The 18,491-nt window shown below is 40.4% G+C and overlaps 1 protein-coding gene across 1 annotated transcript; it reads left to right on the top strand.

Annotated features, from left to right (window-relative positions):
- The first annotated feature begins 7,860 nt into the window (after nt 1-7,860).
- On the top strand, nt 7,861-18,238 carry LOC109961220 (serine/threonine-protein kinase H1-like). The gene is made up of 3 exons (XM_020601895.1): nt 7,861-8,132; nt 8,937-9,660; nt 16,307-18,238. Exons 1-3 carry the CDS (start codon nt 7,861-7,863, stop codon nt 16,532-16,534), a joined length of 1,224 nt encoding a protein of 407 aa, XP_020457551.1. The 3' UTR covers nt 16,535-18,238.
- The last annotated feature ends 253 nt before the right edge of the window (nt 18,239-18,491 follow it).

Below are 18,491 nucleotides of genomic sequence, written 5' to 3' on the forward strand. Positions count from 1 at the left end.
CCTGCCTTGATTACACAATCCCCACATGGCCTCTGCAAAGATCTCCTTCCCTGCTGGCACAGCAGAGTGCTTGGTCCCATTACAATAATTGCTTTACATAAAATGACAAATTCTAACATTAACTCGAGCTGTACTTGCACTTCTATTACTTTACCTTAGACGCACACATAACCTCAGCTCACATGCAATGTCACTCCATCAAGACAGATGCGTACATATTGACACCTCATGCTCTGAGCGTGTCACAGCGATTTCACTTGATAATAAGTCACCAGAGTGCATGAGTCTATATTTCCCCCTGGAGCCTTATGCTGTATATTCCACAGCAGAGCTGCTAGGAGGTGATAAGACCATGGCAAGATAATGGCTTTTGGCACAGCATGTTAAAGCACCTGAGAGGGCATCCATTACTGTGATTCTGGGTTTGACAGCAATGCTGAAAGGTGAGAGGGTCAGCCAAGCATTGTCAGCGCTACCAAAGTCCTGCTATCACAAGTTAAAGCTTCTGCATGCTTCAGCTACATGATGGCATGTCACTGTCAACTGTATGTCAGATCTGAATCCCAGGTTGGGAACCACTCATTTAAGTCAAATGGATGTCAAATATTAAAGTCAACACACCTACAGTGTCAGTTACAACCATCCAGCACAGTTTAAAACCATGTAGTGCACAACTACGGTAGGTGTGCTAAAATGAGACTGGTGAGTAAATCGCACAACCACTACGAGTGATGGGCAAAAAATGAAATTACTGAGTTTATAAAATGAAATGACATTCTTGGGGGTGTTGTGACTTGTATACAAATGCTGAAATGCATGTGTACTGGCTAAGAGGTTTCCTCTAAGTAATAAAACAGAATAAACAAGTGGAAACAGAAATGATTACTGCAGAGATTTCCAGTTAGTTACCAACAATAAATCAAAGCTTTCTGTGCTCCTTGCAGGAATTGCCAACACAGCTGGGATGCATCCTTGACTAAACCTGAAGAAAACTGCAAATTGGTAGGAAAGTTACTGTCATGCGCAGCTGTGAACTGGGAATAGACAATAATGGTGATTCAGTAAATTACAATATATTATTTTGAAAAACACAAATCCTTGCTTTTTTGATAATAATGCAGTTTTATACACCCATAAATGCATGCTCGCACATGCTTTCATAACATTGTTGCTGCTTTTCAAAGTTTTTACCACAAAAACAAATTATCATACCAATAATCCACCTGCGATTAGAATCTTGTTTGTGTGATTTTGAGGTTTTAATAAGAAAATTTGTGCCTGGTTGATTAAACTCTAATGCAGTATCCAATAATGCCTTCTAAAAAGTCCCCATGGGTGCAATCAAAGGTTAGAGAGAAAAAAGCAAAACCTTTCTGCGCGTGCAATATAATTACAGCCACTTGCATATTTTTTTTCTGTCATTTAAAAATGAGTGTCTGGGAGCAGGATAATAGGAATAATCCTACTGCCCATTTTCAAATTAAATTTTGGTGTTCATGGTGAGAGGAGTCGGTGTGCTCATCTCTTTGAAGCACATCCGCCATTTGAATAACTTCCCTTAAGGCTTGATGGATGTGATACAAATATTAGATTTCCATCACTTCAAAATCTGAACCTTCTGCCACTGAGTGACTAAATAATTGAAGACTTCTCCTATAAAACCTAATATATCTGTTTGAGAAAAGTGTTGCTTCCTCAAAAGTATCAGTCAATACTTCAAAAGTGAGGATGAGTTTCTCCCCAGCAGCAGAACTGTTCTGTAAGGGGAGGCTCACAGCTGCATTTGTGTCCATTTAAAAAAAAATACTTATACAAATATTTAAAATGTCCTTCTTTAATTCTTTATTTTCCTCATATCTATTAATTAACAATTGTTTCAAATTGTTCAAATACAAAAATATAATTATAATAAAAAATATAGGTAATAAAATTTGCTGCATATGAATTAAAGGATTCTCACCACAAGGTTCACTGAGCAGTTGTTCTGGATTTTTAATCACATGACTGTTATCAGTAGATGGACCTAGAGTGTATAAAGTTTTAAGTTTTAATGTTTCTTGTCTGAGGCAACAGGATAAAGATCATGTGATATAGCTGAAAGCTCCAGAACAGATGTTAAATGGCCCTGGTGGTGAGATTGATTCTACAAGGATGAAGTTTAAACTGTAACTTTTAAGCCAACATGGAAGAGTCTCCGATTCTAGGCAAACTCTACTGGCTGATAAAGAGCATGTAATATGATCAAAAGCTCCAAAATAACAGAAGAGCTGCTAAATGAACCTAAAGGTAAAGTAGTTTCCTCAGCTGCAGTTTCAAGGTCAACAATGAATTTTGAATTTAAGTGATGAATTATGTTTTGGGCATGATGGCACATGTGGGTTCAGGAGTTTATTAATATTAATGTTCTTTTCCTAAGACATAGTATATTATTAACTTTATGAAGGAGACTTTATTTGTCTTTGCAGCCACTTGACTCTAAAGGTCAAATCTGATGAAGAGAAAGTTTTGATCTGTGACTCTTGTTGAGAGAAACGTCTAAAGACCTTTGACAGGAAACTTTCCTCAGTGGTTAGGTTGTAAATTTAACAGATATACAGTACATCTAAAATGTCAGGTTTGTGTCCATACAGACGAGCTTATAGTCTTGCAAATGCCTGTTCATCTCCAAGATTATATCAAATTTGATAAACATCAACTCTATATTGAATTCTTTCCATAATTCCTGTCTTTAATTTGGAAGGTATATGAAGCATCTCTGCAGAAAAGAATCAGGATAGGACTGACAGTACAAGGTATAGTGTAGTGGATCTTCTTCAACATCAGAGACATTGAACCCCCTGACCCTCCTTCAGTTGTTTTCTTTATCCCCCTGTCTGCTAAAGAGTAAGACCAGGGTTATTCATCAATTACATATTTGAGTTTATGGCCAGACATCAGTGCACTGTCTGGGCAGGTGACTATACAGTATCTGTCAAATGAATCCAATTTTGCCAACTCACAGTTTATGATTTGGTCAATCAAGACGTCACAGACAGTTGTCTGACGTGCCTCATCCCTTGGCCGCTTCCAAGCTCTTCACAGAAAAGAAAATTAGAGTATTTGTCAGCAGTCCTAAGGGTCCTGCCTTTAGAAGATGTAGCAGCCTCCCTTTCTGTTGACAGACCTGGCGCCTGCCTCACTTGTCACTGTAATTAGTTCTGTTTCACTGCCATTGTGCTCTACAGTCCTGCTTTATTGCTGCATAGCTATGTGCAGTCAGGGCTCATTCCACAGTCTTGTATTAAAGTAAGCTAGGCTTAAATGTCTTCACAAGAGAAAAAAAGAACAAGTGTTCTCTTCAAGCATTGATTTCTCCAGTTCTCCATTGCTTGTAATAAGCAAACATACTTCTTATGTCCAGCTCTCTACTAGTGTCTCTCCACAGAACAACAATTACCTAGGATTTAATAAACAGGATAATGCTGAATGTGGCTCAGAGGTCACATGAGGGACTGGCCCATCATAGACAGGAAAACAAATGTCAGAGATTGATCAGCATCACAAGGGTTATTTTATCAGTTCATGTGTGGTCTCGTTGGAAGCACTCGTCTGGTGTGTAGAGGATTGTGTGTAGGAATATGAAAGAACTGGGGTCACTGCCATTTGTATCAGTGAGAATGTCACATACAGGCTGGTGCTAATTTTTTCATAGCCTTCTTGACTTATTCTAGTTTATTATTAACAATAAATGCCAAATTTAGACCACAGTTATATAAAGTCAATGTAAAAAAAAAAAATTAAAAATGAAAACAGATCATCTGATTGGGAAGAGGAAATTTGCTCACAGACACAATATGTATATAACCAAAGTCTATGTGGACATTTGAACATTACAGTGATATTTGTTTGTTGAACAAAATCATGAGTATTACTGTAACACCAAGTATTGGTTTAGGCACCAAAACTGCTAAAGTTTAGGAAGAAAGCTGTGGCTTGGGTTAAAATGCTCAGGGACATTAGGCAATCTCTGGGAAGCTCAGCTTTTTAAAATGCTGTTTCTAATCATCCCCACTAGCTGTGATGGTAACTGCACACTGGAAATAGGCTCCATGCTTTCTTGGCTACCTGACACTTAGATTTTTAAAGTTCAAACCTTTTTAGCATCCCTTTTGTTACAGTGTACCTAGAACCAACAGAGCCTGTTCTTCCTTAAAAACAACCCTATATGTTGTGAGTGCAAGCAACTTATCATGGCAAATAGTTGTGTTGTCTTCTTAGGAGAAAGACGAAATCAGGTTGCGTTGTCCATGTAATGTGGAAGGTGGGTTGGAGAGACGGGTTGACTTTAACAAGAGCGATATATTCTTTAGTTTATCCATAACTGCTTAATTATTGTAATCACGATGACTATTTCCTGTAACATTAATGTACGTATGTAATGCAAATCCCCCAGTTTTGGCCAGGTTTCCTTTGTAAAAGAGGTTTGAAATCTCGATGGAACTTCCTGGTTAAATTAAATTAAATTATATATATTTTAACCAAACCAGGATATCTCTCCAAATCTAATCAAATAGTTTTTGTGCCTAAACCTAAACAATCTGGTACCTTTCATTAACTTTAACCAATATTTCTTCTACAATGAAGGTTCAGTACACCTGCTCCTTCATATCAGAGAACCGGGACTATTGGCCTATATGGTCAATTAGGCTGGAAAACTTGTTTGAACAGCAGCTTCTTTATAGCCTTTCACTTAACTGTGCTTGTGAACCACTTCAGTCCACAGCGTTACTTTTGCTCTGGCCCCTGACTACTCCTCTTATACACAGATATCATAGCCGCCGACTACAATAACAGCAGTAATGCACTGACTGGCAAGTAGCAGCTGCGCTCTGACCACTCTTGCCCTAAACTGATTCACAGCAGCCTATAATGGCTTTTACTCCCAAGGCCCCAGCGTTACCAATACCACACACATGTTGCGGGCTCATTTATAACCGAGGATAGCCTTTTAGTAATCAGATAGTGGCTCAATAAATGCTGAACTGCAACTCCCCCTGAGGAAGACTTCTGAAGGGCGATTTACTACCTCAGTGCTGATGTGATGTCCTCTGTTGGCTCTGTGTGCCTGTTTGTGGAGGAGCATGGGGGATGTATGTGTGCATGTGCAGTCCTTCAAGAAGGGATAAACAGTGTGTGACAGTGGAATGGACTGATAGGCCCAGCATCCCCTTTGGCTCATCTGGACCAAAGGAAAAAAAAACTGGAGCAGGCAACTGAAGATGCAGTCTGCTTTTCTTTCCAGTGACAACAGAATTTAAACCTTTGAAAAGACACAGCAATGTGTATTAGCATCTATGACAGTTTCATATAAATAAACATTTCTCTCCTTAATTGCCAGTGGATATAACACAATAGCGATTAAACATCTCCTCATTTCATGAAAGATTTTCTATTTGCTGCTTCTATACACGAGTCCCTTTTGTGAGAATAATCCTACTGGCATACAGGAAATTGTGTATTCTTCTCCTGCAGCAGCAGCCACACATTTTAAATAAATAAAAGAAAATGAACGGAAGAGGAGGAATTAGCATGAGCAGCAATACCCACCACTTACAAGTACCACCTACATACAATTCGAAGTAAAGCAAAAGAAAATTAAGAAAAAAAAATCAAGAGTTGTGATTGACAAGTGTGGTTTGTGACCACAACAGCAAGGTAGCACTATGTCAAATATTGTTTATTATACAAGAGGCAGGCCATGCACATCTTTCTAAATACACAAACAGGCTGCACAGTTTATTCATAAACATGAACTCATTATACAAACCTCATATAACCACAGTATTTCAGTTCTGCTCAAGTGAAAAAGAATAATTTAAACTCAGGGTTTAGCACATTATTTGTGGTACAAAAAAGTGTTGCTGCTTTTCTTTTTTTTAATCCCTTACTTCCTCTCCACAGATGTATGAATAAATATGTAAATGTTTCCACGGTTTCTGCAAGGTTTAGCTCATTTAGCAATGTACAGGCAGAGGCATGGAGGCAGTGGAGGCTTGACCGTTTTATTCTCTAAAGATTATGACCTCATGATGACTGCAGCACAACGCAGTGCGGAAACAGAAAAAGTAGCTAGTCACATTCTTGAGAGGGACATGATGACATTTACTGTGCTCAGCAATGCAAGCAATACAGTGATCATGTGAACCTCCAGTGTTGGTTCTGACACACAGACACAATCAGTAAGAAATGCAATGAATATAAAAGTCATTTACACAATGCTGCATTTCACCGCTACTAAAGTACGTGTATGTTAGTTTGCTGCAAGTACACATGTTTCTGTAACTAACAGTATGAGTTCTTCATGCTACCAGTGTTTCAGTGGATAAGTTGTATGAGGGTGTGTTAAGTCCCTGTACTTGTGGGTATAGTTCCAAGGTCATGTGGCCTGGCTTGACTAGGTGCATCACCAACAATGTAACAGAAAAGAATTTAACTTGGAGAGAATGAGAGTGATTAAAAAAAAAAACTTTTAATTATAGAAAATTTACCCTATTATGTTTTTTTTTTTTTTTTAAGTCAATGTTAGGTGTGATTTTGTAACATCTGTGTAAAGAGTACAGATGAAAAATAGCCTTTTGGCTAATTCTGGTGCATTTACAGTAATGTTTATGTGTTTTAATGTGCATTGTCCCTGTTAAATAAACTATTAGAGTCAATTTACTCTCCATAATGAGTACTACTCAGTCTGCGAGAACAGTTGGATAATGTCTTGTGTGGCTCTGGAGGGAGCTTTACAAAGTCACTGATGATTATGTCATCATTACAGCACTAAATTGCTGGAGTACCCTTTTAATCTGAAAACCAACCAGTAACAGCTGTCAAGTCAATGTAGTAGAGGAAAAATGTTACAGTATTACTCCTGAAATGTAGAGCAACAAATCAACTAGCAAATACATGTAAAATAGGATCTTAAGTTCTGAAAATATGTGTACTTTAAAATGGAATACTTAGTAAAATATCAAAGAATATTGAGCCCAGCTTCGTGTAAGCTATTCAGCCTTGGTCTTGTTCATTTTTGCTGAATGTGTTTGTCAAGTTTATGTTACAGCCCGGTGTAATAGTAATCATATTCTGTGTTGTCAGTGTTTCTCCTCCCCCACTTTTTGTGATGGGGAATTTGTATATTTAAGGTTGTTTGTCACCACTTGCCGCTACCTAACCAGCTACACTTGAACCATTCCATCTGGCTATTCTATGTTACTCCCTTACCTCTCGGCAGCCTGGGCTATAACATTTGTATGGTTGAAATGGCTAGAAACACTGGGCACAGCACTAAAGGATTTTTCCACACAAAAGTTTTTAAAATGTTTCCTTGTGCTTTATCAGTATCTTCTTCTCCTCAACCATGACCATTTTGTGATTTAACAGAACAGTTTCCACAACTGGAGGCCATTTTTATGCCAGTGAAGCTGACCAAGTAGCATTTTAAATTGATTGAAGGTCTATATTGTGTGGCTAAATGTGATGTTACAATGTTACTGATGTGTGACTTGACTTAGTTCCACACTACTCTGTAGTCTGCCATCACTGTGGTAATCTGCTCTATGAAGAGCCACAATAGCTTTTGTTTACTTGTCACTTTTCACAAGTGAGACAGGGTGAGTTCACACACCTGCTAGCCTCCAATCTGTGGCTGGGTGGAGTTCACCATGAGTGAGTGTTTACACTTGTAAAGCAGCGCCTCCCATCACCGCAAGCCTGCATGCTGCAGCAGAAACAAACTGCTCCCGTGTAGGCTTGTGCTCACATTTCCAGGCTACATTAAGTTTTCAGCTGGTGTAGGAATCTTTTGCTCGCTCCATAGTAATGGTTGGATGAGTGATGGGCTGTGGGAACTGTAAGGTGATGCCTGAGGCATCAAAAAAGGGCTGTGTAAATGTGATGCAGTCACTTGTGGCCTTCAGCAAAGCACGTGAAGGTGATTATAATGAGCCAAAGAAGCGTCTGGAGAAGCAAAGAAGCTTGTGGCTTTCTACCACTGTTAAGAATTGTCAGCCACCATCAGACAGCCAAGAGCAGACACACAGTGACAGACAACAACAGGACAAAGCTGCAAAGTATAAGGACAAGTTTGACCCACGTGTGACAGCAAGGTAAATGTTTACAGTAAAGATGCAAGATCAATATCAGTAAACTCTGAATCAGCTTTAAATATAAACTACTGTAGTGTTAAAACATGTTTTACAGGGAATAAACAAAAAATCTTTTGTTGAATCAATGAGATTTCCTGGAATTCTGCAATACAGTATTACATAGCTCTTTTTTAATTTATATATGTTTATATCACTTATGTTAAAATGTGACTTGATTTTGCCAAAACCAAATAAGCAATAAAATGCTGGTGTTTTTTATTTTTTATTTCAACAAAAACATGTTGATCTAATCATACTTGACACTGGTGGAATAATACCATTTTGTCTTTCCAATTTCAAGTGACATCACCCCAACTCTGTGAGCAGTTTTTATCATTTATTTTAAAACGGATTGTTTGAAGACTTCCAAATACTTATGGGAGCTTTATAATGACACCAGCCTTCTCATTGTTTTGAGATTAACATCACCAACTTGTGCAATACAGTTTGTTAGAAGTAATAATAGATATTCATATTTAGAGGTCTGGGCTATGTATCACCTGAAGTCTGCCCTCCTGTACTTGTCAGATAAAAGCTAAGAAGTAATAAAAGCAGGAAACTAATGTGATTTCAGTGAAGTTCATGGTTTGATTCACATCTAATTAGTCACAGCTTATATAAAGTATTGTCATGTTCATGTGTGATTTAGATCATTATGCATGACTATGCCTTGTCAACTGTCACAGTAAGCAGATACCTTCCCTGCATCAGCTGCAGTGAGAAATTATGCTGTTATGAGTCATTGTTTCCCTTGTGCCCTGTCAGGTACGAGATCAAGGCTCTGATCGGTCGTGGAAGCTATAGCCGTGTTGTGCGTGTGGAGCACAGGGCAACTTGCCAGCCCTTTGCCATAAAAATGATGGCGGTAGAGGCCCCAGAGGCCCGTGAGGTGTGCACCTCTGAGCTTGGTGTGTTGTGGCGGGTGCGCCACGCTAATGTGATTCAGCTGATCGAGGTGTTTCAGTTTCCACAGCGGGTTTACATGGTGTTGGAACTGGCAACAGGTGGGGAGCTGTTGGACCGTGTTATCAGCAAGGGCCACTTCACAGAGCAGGATGCCACCCAATCTCTCCAGATGGCACTGGCTGGGGTGGGATACCTGCACAACCTGGGTATCACCCACAGAGACTTGAAGCCTGAGAATCTTCTGTACTACCACCCTGGAGATGACTCCAGGCTGCTGGTCACGGACTTTGGACTGGCCACTTTTGGCGGCACAGACATGGGCTCTGAGGTTTCTGGCACTGACAGAAGTGGCAGGGGAGATACTGGAGCAGACTGCTCATGGCCCCTGAAAACCACCTGTGGAACACTGGAGTATATGGCCCCTGAAGTGTTGCTGAGGAGACCCTATTCCTGTGCAGTGGACATGTGGGCCCTGGGGGTGATTGCCTACATTGTGCTGAGTGGATCCATGCCATTTGAGGATGATGATCACACACGGCTCTACAGATCCATTGTGAGAAGAAAATACAGCTTCCACGGAGAAGTAAGTTTACTGGGCGTTTCAATACATTAAGTATTCCTGCGCAGTAGGTTTTAGAGGCAAAATAATCTTAGGTGGCATGGTGTTGAAGTGATTAGCACTGTTGCATCCCAGCAAGAAGGTTCCGGGTTTGAGTCCAGGCCAACCCGTTGCCTTTCTGTGTGGAGTTTGCAGGTCTTCCCTGTGTCCTGCATGGGTTCTCTCCAGGTACTATGGCGATACTAATGTTTTGTGTGTGTGTGTGTGTGTGGACGTGTTTTTCCTGCTACGTGGGGACTTCTTCCTGATTCCATACCAACTCATGAGGACCCATTTCACAGCGGGGACCTAAATTGAGGTCCCCATGGGCAAAAAATTGAATTTTAGGGTGGCAACATGGTTTAGGGTTAGGATGAGGTTAGGGTTAGGTTAAGGTTAGGGTCAGGGTTAGAGTTAGGCAAGTAGTGGTTCTGGTTAAGGTTAGGGTTAGTCTACAGGAAATGCATGTAAGTCAATGTAAAGTCCCCATGGACTACGAAACATAAACTGTGTGTTTGTGTGTGTGTGTGTGTGTGTGTGTGGCTGTCTCTAAGTGTCAGCCCTGTGATAGGTTGGCAATTTTGTACGTTTTGCTGTGAGGGTGGGTTGGCATATACCAAGGCAGAAACTGGGCATATAGGCCAGGACGATGTCTGGGCATGTAGCATACCAAGATACCGCTACAAGTCATAAGACACAGCCAAGAAACCTTAATCTTTTGGGATACAAGTTCTCTACTGTAGCAATACAAAGTCAGTTTTTACAGTAGATTTCCCCTAATAATCAACTCTTTGTTATTGTTTGTTTAGTCTTTGCGGATATTTGTATTTCAGTTTTCAAAGTGAAGCTCTTTGTAATGTGCTGTAGCTGTAAAGTGTTTTTGTGTAGATTTGCTTACACAGACTGACAATAGCTGAATGCTAGTTCATGCAGCTGTTACATACTGTTCACGTTGCTACTCATAAATATTCTCTCACAGAAAGTTCTCTTAATGTTCACACATGCCTTTGCTTTGTATAATATGTACACTTGACCTCTGCTTGTAGCAAATTTATAGTCATAGACAGTCTCCCACTAAATTCTAACCACTGTGCTCTCATGCAATCAAATTGATTTTTTTTTCTTCAGTGTGTGGATACTATCCTGAGGCTCAGTAACACAGTTTATCCAGAAAAGTCAGTTGTAATAATTCAGCCAGATGACACTTAACCTCATGAATGGGACTATTTCTGCCTCCAGTTTTAAGTAAAACTCCCATCTGCCATTTCTACTTTGACCTTGGGCCTTAAATCCACAACACAATCCAGTCTGGTTGTGTTATGGATGATGTACATGATGTGCTTGCTTTGGAACTATCCAACACTAGTGACACATCTATTCACACACAGCATGGCTGTTACTCGCTACACGATTATGAATCACACCCCAATTATTATGGTATTACAACTAGCAGAAATAGTACATTATTCCATCCTCGCAGAATATAAATAGAAAGAAAACTGACGGAGCATGTGCAGGTGTGGTAACGAAGTGATTTTTTTTTTTTATCCCTTTCTCTCCAACAATGTTAAGCACATGAATAAATATGAGAAAGTTTCTTGTGGTATCTCAACTTTCCATTTGGTTTGGCTCATTGAGAATACTTTGGAAAAGGGAATGCTGCATGTTTCTTCCCCTTTTCCTTTGTCACACAACAGAAATGAATATTTTTTTAAACTGATTTCCAAACATTCAACACAAAATCAAATAAGACTGCATCACCAAAAAAATAGCAAAACTGATACTCTTAACCGCCCATTCAGTCTGGCTCTGTGATGAGTTCATGCTTGTTCAGGCTGGATTATTCTGTGTGCTAGGCTGCATCCCTGATTTTTAGGGATGCAGCCTGAATTTTTTTTTTTTTTTTTTTTTTTTTTTTTTAAAAAGCACCCCCCCCCCCAGGCTCTGTACTATTATCCCTTTGTTGACTGCTGCACTGAACAGTAAATGCACAATAGCAAAAAATCCATCTAGCATTTATGCAAGAACTTATTTCACATTTTTCATGGTGGCATTTGAAATTGTAGAAGAAAAACTTGAGAAGAAATACACTAGCATATACATAGCATCTTAGTTCTAGATGAAATAAAGATATCAATCTGATGTGATGATGACAATATAAAGACATCATACATGGTTCGGTAGCAGTTAATGGCTCAGGATCAGCAGTCAATCACATTTGCATGTTGACAAGGCACTCGTTCTCAGTCAGGTGCAGGGCTCCACCTTCTCCACCGCATCGGTAGTACAGATACACACATATTGTGATAACAATGCTGTAATGTGATGAAGGTCTGTCTGCAAAATACAGACCTCTGCCATCATAAGGGTTCTTCATGCCACCCCGAAGGGTGCTCCTCTTTGGGATGAGAACAATTTTAGCGGCTTCAGGAATTCCCTTCACATGTTAAGCTTGAAGAGTTTCATTTGAAATGAGCTGACATAGTAAATCAGGACAGAGATTCACAAAACACACACAACTTCTTTTATAGTGTGAATAATAAGGCTGACTGGATGCTCTGTGCAGTATGCTTACAGCAGCATTAACACCTCCAGTAAGACAGCACAATTCAATTTTACATAGCTTGCAAGGAATATTTACACATAACCCTGAGATGCAACAATGTGATTGGTTCAGTGCACCAGAATATGGTGGAGCAGTGGTTGGGGACTGTCACCTTACAGCAAGAAGGTTCCAGGTTTCAGGCCCAGTCGAACACTTGGTGCCTTTCTGTGCAGAGTTTACATGTTCTCCCTGTGCCTGTGCGGGTTCTCTCCAGGTACTCTGTCTTCCTCCCACAGTCCAAGACATGCAGCTTAGGTTAATTGGTGACTTTAAATTGCCCGATGGAGTGAGTGTGTGTGGTTGTTTATCTACATGTCAGCCCTGTAATAGACTGGCGACCTATCCGGGGTGGACACTGCGTCTTACCCAGTGTCAGCTGGGATTGGCTCCAGTCCCCGTGACCCTGTTCAGGATAGGTCAAAGTGTTTATTATAGGATAAGCGGTATAGATAATGGATGGATGATTACATGATAAAATGCAATCAGTGTTAAGAGAGCCTTAAAAATGTTCTCAACCAGAAATGGATAATAGAAGAGTAATTAATTAGTCATTTATATTTGTATAGTGTTTTTTTATGTTTCATGTCTGTTACTTGTTTTGCTTATCCTGGTTAGGTTTGTAGGCTGCTGGAGCCTATAACAATAAATATTAAGTGAGAAGCAGTGTGCACCTGGTTGGTTGCTATTACAGGGCTAACACATAAAGACAAACACATTTATAGCCACACTGACACTTACAGCCTTCTGTAATACAGAGGTTTACTAAGTTATCTAGACAATGTATAAACCTGAAATTCCTTTGAATCTGAAGTTTTACTCAGCAGTGGTGTCAGATACTAAACCTGCTTCTTGGAACAGACATTGCATCTGCCTCTTTGGACTCTGGGGAAAAAAAATGGAAGACAACTCCTTTGATAAAGCCCATAAGGTGCAGTCATATTTACTCTGCCTTCCATTTATTTAAACTGAAGCCCACGACACAGTATCTGTTTTTTGTTTCAGTGTTATCTTATGGACTGGCTTCAACAGACACTAAGTTTAACCTTTGTTTAACTGACCGTGGGGCTGTGCACAGTCAGCCAATAGGAATGCTGATCCACTGAGTTTTGAAATGAAGAAATTAAGCCTTAAACCTGCTGCCGGATTTAAACTTTAATAAGGAAATGGCCCTAACCACTGAGCCATACATCATACCACCATAAACACGGGCTATCCTTTGAATTTAGTAGTGCACACTCAAGAAAATGGGTAACAAAAAATAAGTCAAGACACAAATTGAAACACAAATATTAAAATAAAAAATGTAATTATTAAAATTCCTTCACAAATTCCATTATTTAGATTTTCCTGTTTAACAAAGTCTATGTTTTCACTCATAGAGTGAGTTATTCATCTAAAGTCTTTAATTCTGCAGTTAAATCAAAGTTTATACATTGATTTATAATCATCAGTAAGGCTCCCGGGGTTAGATAAGTATTCCACAAAACAAGAGACAGGGGTTTCAGTAGTAAGCTGAAGCTGAGACTCGGAAATGAAAGCAACTGCCACCACCTACCCACAGACCGGCTTCCCCTGTCTCCCCAGCATCCTCCACCCCTTCCCTCCTGTTCTACTAACACACACACCATGCATACAATCCTCCCCAACAGGTGCAATAGCACCAGGTCTGCAGACCTGTAGTGCAGACACACACTGTTGTGTTTACTCAACAGTGGGAAAGGACGGGGGCAGCGGTAGGGAATGTGGGTATCAGGGGAAGAAGGCGGACCAGTTGATGGATGGCTGGGTGGAGGAGGTTGGAGGATGAGCAGGGCAGAGGAAGAACGGATGTAGCCTCGGGGGCTTTTTGAACCTTATCACTCAATCTGTTCACTGCACGTAAAACAGAGCATTTCCCTCACACACAATCAGTCTCTCATCTGATGCGCATGAGTCAATTCCTCTGTGTCTGTGTGTGTCTGTCTGTGTGTGTGTGTGTGTGTGTGTGTGTGTGTGTAGCATGACAACCTTCTGTATGTAAAGTACAAATCCTTGCATTAGACAGCAGGCTGGTAACCTCCTCTGTGTTCTGCTGCTCCTAACCCAGCCCAAACATTTGTATCTCTCAGCAGCAGAGCAGCCTGGGTAACGGTTAACCCATTCTGCCCCCTAGTGAGCGCCAAGCGAACAAATCCAGCCTCCACTTTGCCACAATGTATTGTAAATGACAGCCCAATCTCTGCTGCATCCGGGTATTGATATTTTGATTACTGTGGTTTAGCTGCAGGTTTCTTCAGAAATAAAAACAGACCACCTTTCCCATTTAGACTCATTATGATGAGGCACATTTAAACATGGCTTTCGTGCTCGGGAAACACCGCCAGGTGAATCAGATTTGAGTAAATTGTGTGGTGGATGCTCTTGTGTGGAGTAGTTCATTACTCAAAAGTGCATTATCCTTGTGATCACATTAGCGTAATCCAACCTTCTAGTGTTTTCTTCATTTGTTACAATTATACCTTTGTCAGGTAAAGATGTAGCATGCTGCAAACCCAGTCAGCAGAGCTTCTCACTCACTCTAACAAGATATTGTCCAATAAGCCAAGCCCTGTAGGTTTCTCCACTGCTTATGCCATGTCTGCACTCCACTAGTCTGCCCCCCTCCCTCCTCGTCGACCAGCGCTCTGTTCAGCAGTGATGTATAACACCGGCCCTCACTGCCTCCCTCCAAACACAATAAAGCCTTTGTGTATTGTGATGTGAAAAATGTTTGAAATAAGGAGGAGAGATAAACTTCCTGTAGGTGCTCTGATCAGGGAAGAAAGCTCTTACATCTCTTCTTCTTTAGGGAGTGAAACTTTTTCTACCTATAGCTGTGGCTTCTGTCATTTCAGAGAAGCTGTTAGCCATAACTAATCAAATGTGTATTTCATAGCACAGTGATAAGGAGCCTCACCAAATCACCAAGAGTGTCAGATGAAGAAGAAAGTGAGACTTGTTAGTTGTGAAAGCTCAGTCAAATATTTTCTCTCCTTCCCAAGGAAACCAAGTGTCATCTGCCTGCTTCTCAGGTGTGAAATAACAACACAATAAGAAGAAAGTTTGAGCGAGATGGCATTTTCATGACATCCTGCACTGTGCTCTCACACACACACACACTTCTCTTTAGTCAGTGCAATGTGAAAATAAGCGAGTCCCTGCTTCTTTGAATTCCTTTCACCGGCAATAGTCTCGCAATTGTCAATTTCATGCTTGATTAATTGTCATTACTCAGTAAGGGACAAAAAAAAGGAGAGAGAAATGCATTTCAGGATTAAAATGGAGAACGAGATCTCTTTTAAGAGTGAGATTTAGTCTGTGTGGAGCTGAGCAGGGAACAAGAGATTTTACAGTATTTACCCTCAGCCAGACACAGTGGAGAAATATTTGGGCTAATTGTTGTGCAACCATGGAAATACTTCTGCATATTAAAGAGAGTGAAATAAAAGTGAGTAAAGAAGCATTCTCTGAATAATGCTTATCATTACTTGACTTCATTCAAACAACCCCAGCTAAACTGTGAGAAGAGAATGACTTTGCTTTTTAACCCTGATAATGATTATTTTATTAAAGCCAAATTGGGATGTTTTTTCTCCCACTGAAAAGATGGCATGGCAGATTTCCTGAATGTCAGCTTAGGTAATAGCAAATGATTTTATATTTGAATTAACAAAGAGCAAAAGATCCCGATGAAGCTAATTTGCGGTGTCTTTGTTGTGAAGCTAAAGAAAAAACACTTAGGGCAGGGCTGTCCTACCTCCCAGGCTTTCTGTTCATTCAGCCAAGACTGTTGCTTCCCTTTGCCCAGTGACATTTAGCTTTCCTTTGAGCTGAGTTCTGCTTGTTAGGCCAGCAGAGTAGGGTTCAGAGTGTTATTGCGTTGTTAGAGTGAAATCTTGCATATTGTGCAGTGTCTGTATATGTAGGTTGAACTGACATCTTCTGTGGTGAAAGTTTTTATATTCACACTGACGGCAGTCGCTTTTCTCTGCTGCTTTTGTTCCACAGCCTTGGCCCTCTGTGTCCAACCTGGCCAAGGACTTTATCCAGCGCCTGTTGGTAGTGGACCCAGGCACCCGCCTGACTGCTGACCAAGCTATACATCACCCCTGGTTGGTCACCATGGCAGCCAGTTGCTCCATGAGGAACCTTCATCGATCTATTTCTCAGAACCTCAGGCAGCGGGCATCACGCAGCTCCTCCCGGCGCCTAAGCAGCACCACAGCCTCCAGCTGAACCTGGGAAGGCGACTGTCACTGGATAAAAACAGGAGCAGCAGGGCATTTGGACTGAGTCAGCCTCAGCGAGTCATACAGCATTCATTAAATAATCCCAGAATAATAGGAAGGCCAATGGAGAAATGGTACCAGCTGCAACTCTGAAGTTTATTTGTCACAGCATCTGACACACGTGGGACAAAAATGCTTCCTCATTTCTCTGGGTTTCATTCAGGCTTCTCTAATAATCCTGGTTCCCCTGAAGGCAGAGTTCGATCTTCTGTTATTTTATCTGCGTTGCGTTAGTGAATACGCCTCAGTTCTGAGTCCTGGGCCTATGCTGAGACAGAGCTGTCAGCCTGCACATGGTCTCTGTCCCTGGCTATTCACACATCTCCGACTAATGGCTTCAAGGGCTCATCTAGATCATTTTGAATCACTACATTACCTGCATGTGAAGAGGTTCATTGCGAAAAATGAGAAATTCATTGTTTGAGGAAAGGGAGCTAATCTTAGCAAGGATGATGTAAAAGTTGAAGAAAATGTGCTTCTTCCAGTCTTTTCCCTCTTTAAACTGTATATACAACAAATATACTGTACATACAGGATGCTCTTTGTATACCTTTGGTCTTTCTTATTGTCCTGTATCCTGTGATTTGTCTTCTCTCTGCTCTTAATGTTCTGTCTTCTGAGTTGCTGTAACTGATGTCATTAATTGATATAACATGGAAATTTATGTTTGATCTTAGAAGCAGGGGTTTGACAAAAATATCTTAAGGCCCACTTACTTGCTTGTTTCCTAAGCTTTTGACCACTTCTCACTGTCTTCATCAGCAGGAGACCAATGACTTGGCAACCATATAGTAGATGACCATAAAGGATTTTCACTCAAGGGCGACATGTTTTATTTTGGAGGTTTTAGGTTTGTTACATCTCAGGAGATTGCTCACTCACTCATGAAGACCATGAGATGTGGCTGAAAGCTCCAGAAAATGCTGGCGAGTGGATTTGTTGTTATTATTATTAGTTTTGTTATTATTTATAATATGTTTCTTTCTTCCTTTCTTTTTCTCAATCAAGTTTAGTCTTCATTTGCTGAAAAAATACAGCTGCTGCTGTTACTGAGTTCGGTTGGTTGCTGCTAACAGCAAATCCTTTAATCCGTTCTCACAGATACAAGGCTGTATTTATCACATTGCTAAACTGCAAATATGAATGGTGTCACTGAGAGAAGCTCCCAGCTAGCCTCCAGCAGGGGAGTATTGGAGAGTTATTAATAACTCTCAGTGGCTGCCCATACTCAGTGACCTGAGATCAATGTCCCTTTAGGGAGACGATGAGAACTGCTGGTGTGTTTTGGAAGTCATTTGTCAGCAAGTTGAAAAACAGAGAGCACTGCTCTGTTAGTAGGATGGTAGGGGGCAAAGACCAAATCTCCTTAATTTGCTGGTGCAAGCAACGTGTGGTCATCTTTCTTTATGTTTTGGCAGATGCTCCATATTCTGCTTTGAAATAAGCTACGATAACTTTTTACACACAAAATAATATCAGCCGTTTCCTGATTTGTTTGCATTCTTTCTTATGCATTTCACTTCATATCTGGTCTTTGGATGCATGGGCAAGAAAGAGGTGATTTGTTATGCACTTTTATTTTAAACTCTGCAAACATAATTTCACTCCAAAACTGCTAAAGAAATGTGAGTTGAATTAAACCAACCAGAAGTCAGCAATAATGGGCAGTGGCCTTCTTCTCTCATAACTATTATGATTCTACTGTTTGTTTCATAATCTTTCAAAAGGAAATAACAAACTAACTGTTGCTTCAATGTATTGCCCATCTCATTTCTGCAGACAGACTAATTGCATTGTCTTCTACAGTTAGTTGTTTAGGAGTGGGCAGAGGACGCTTCTTCTCTCTAAGAAATACATAGCATATTTACTTCCAGTGTTTTATGTAAATAGTACTGCAGATAATC

This window comes from Monopterus albus, unplaced genomic scaffold, assembly GCF_001952655.1.
Source record: "Monopterus albus unplaced genomic scaffold, M_albus_1.0 scaffold3.1, whole genome shotgun sequence".
Lineage (NCBI taxonomy): Eukaryota > Metazoa > Chordata > Actinopteri > Synbranchiformes > Synbranchidae > Monopterus > Monopterus albus.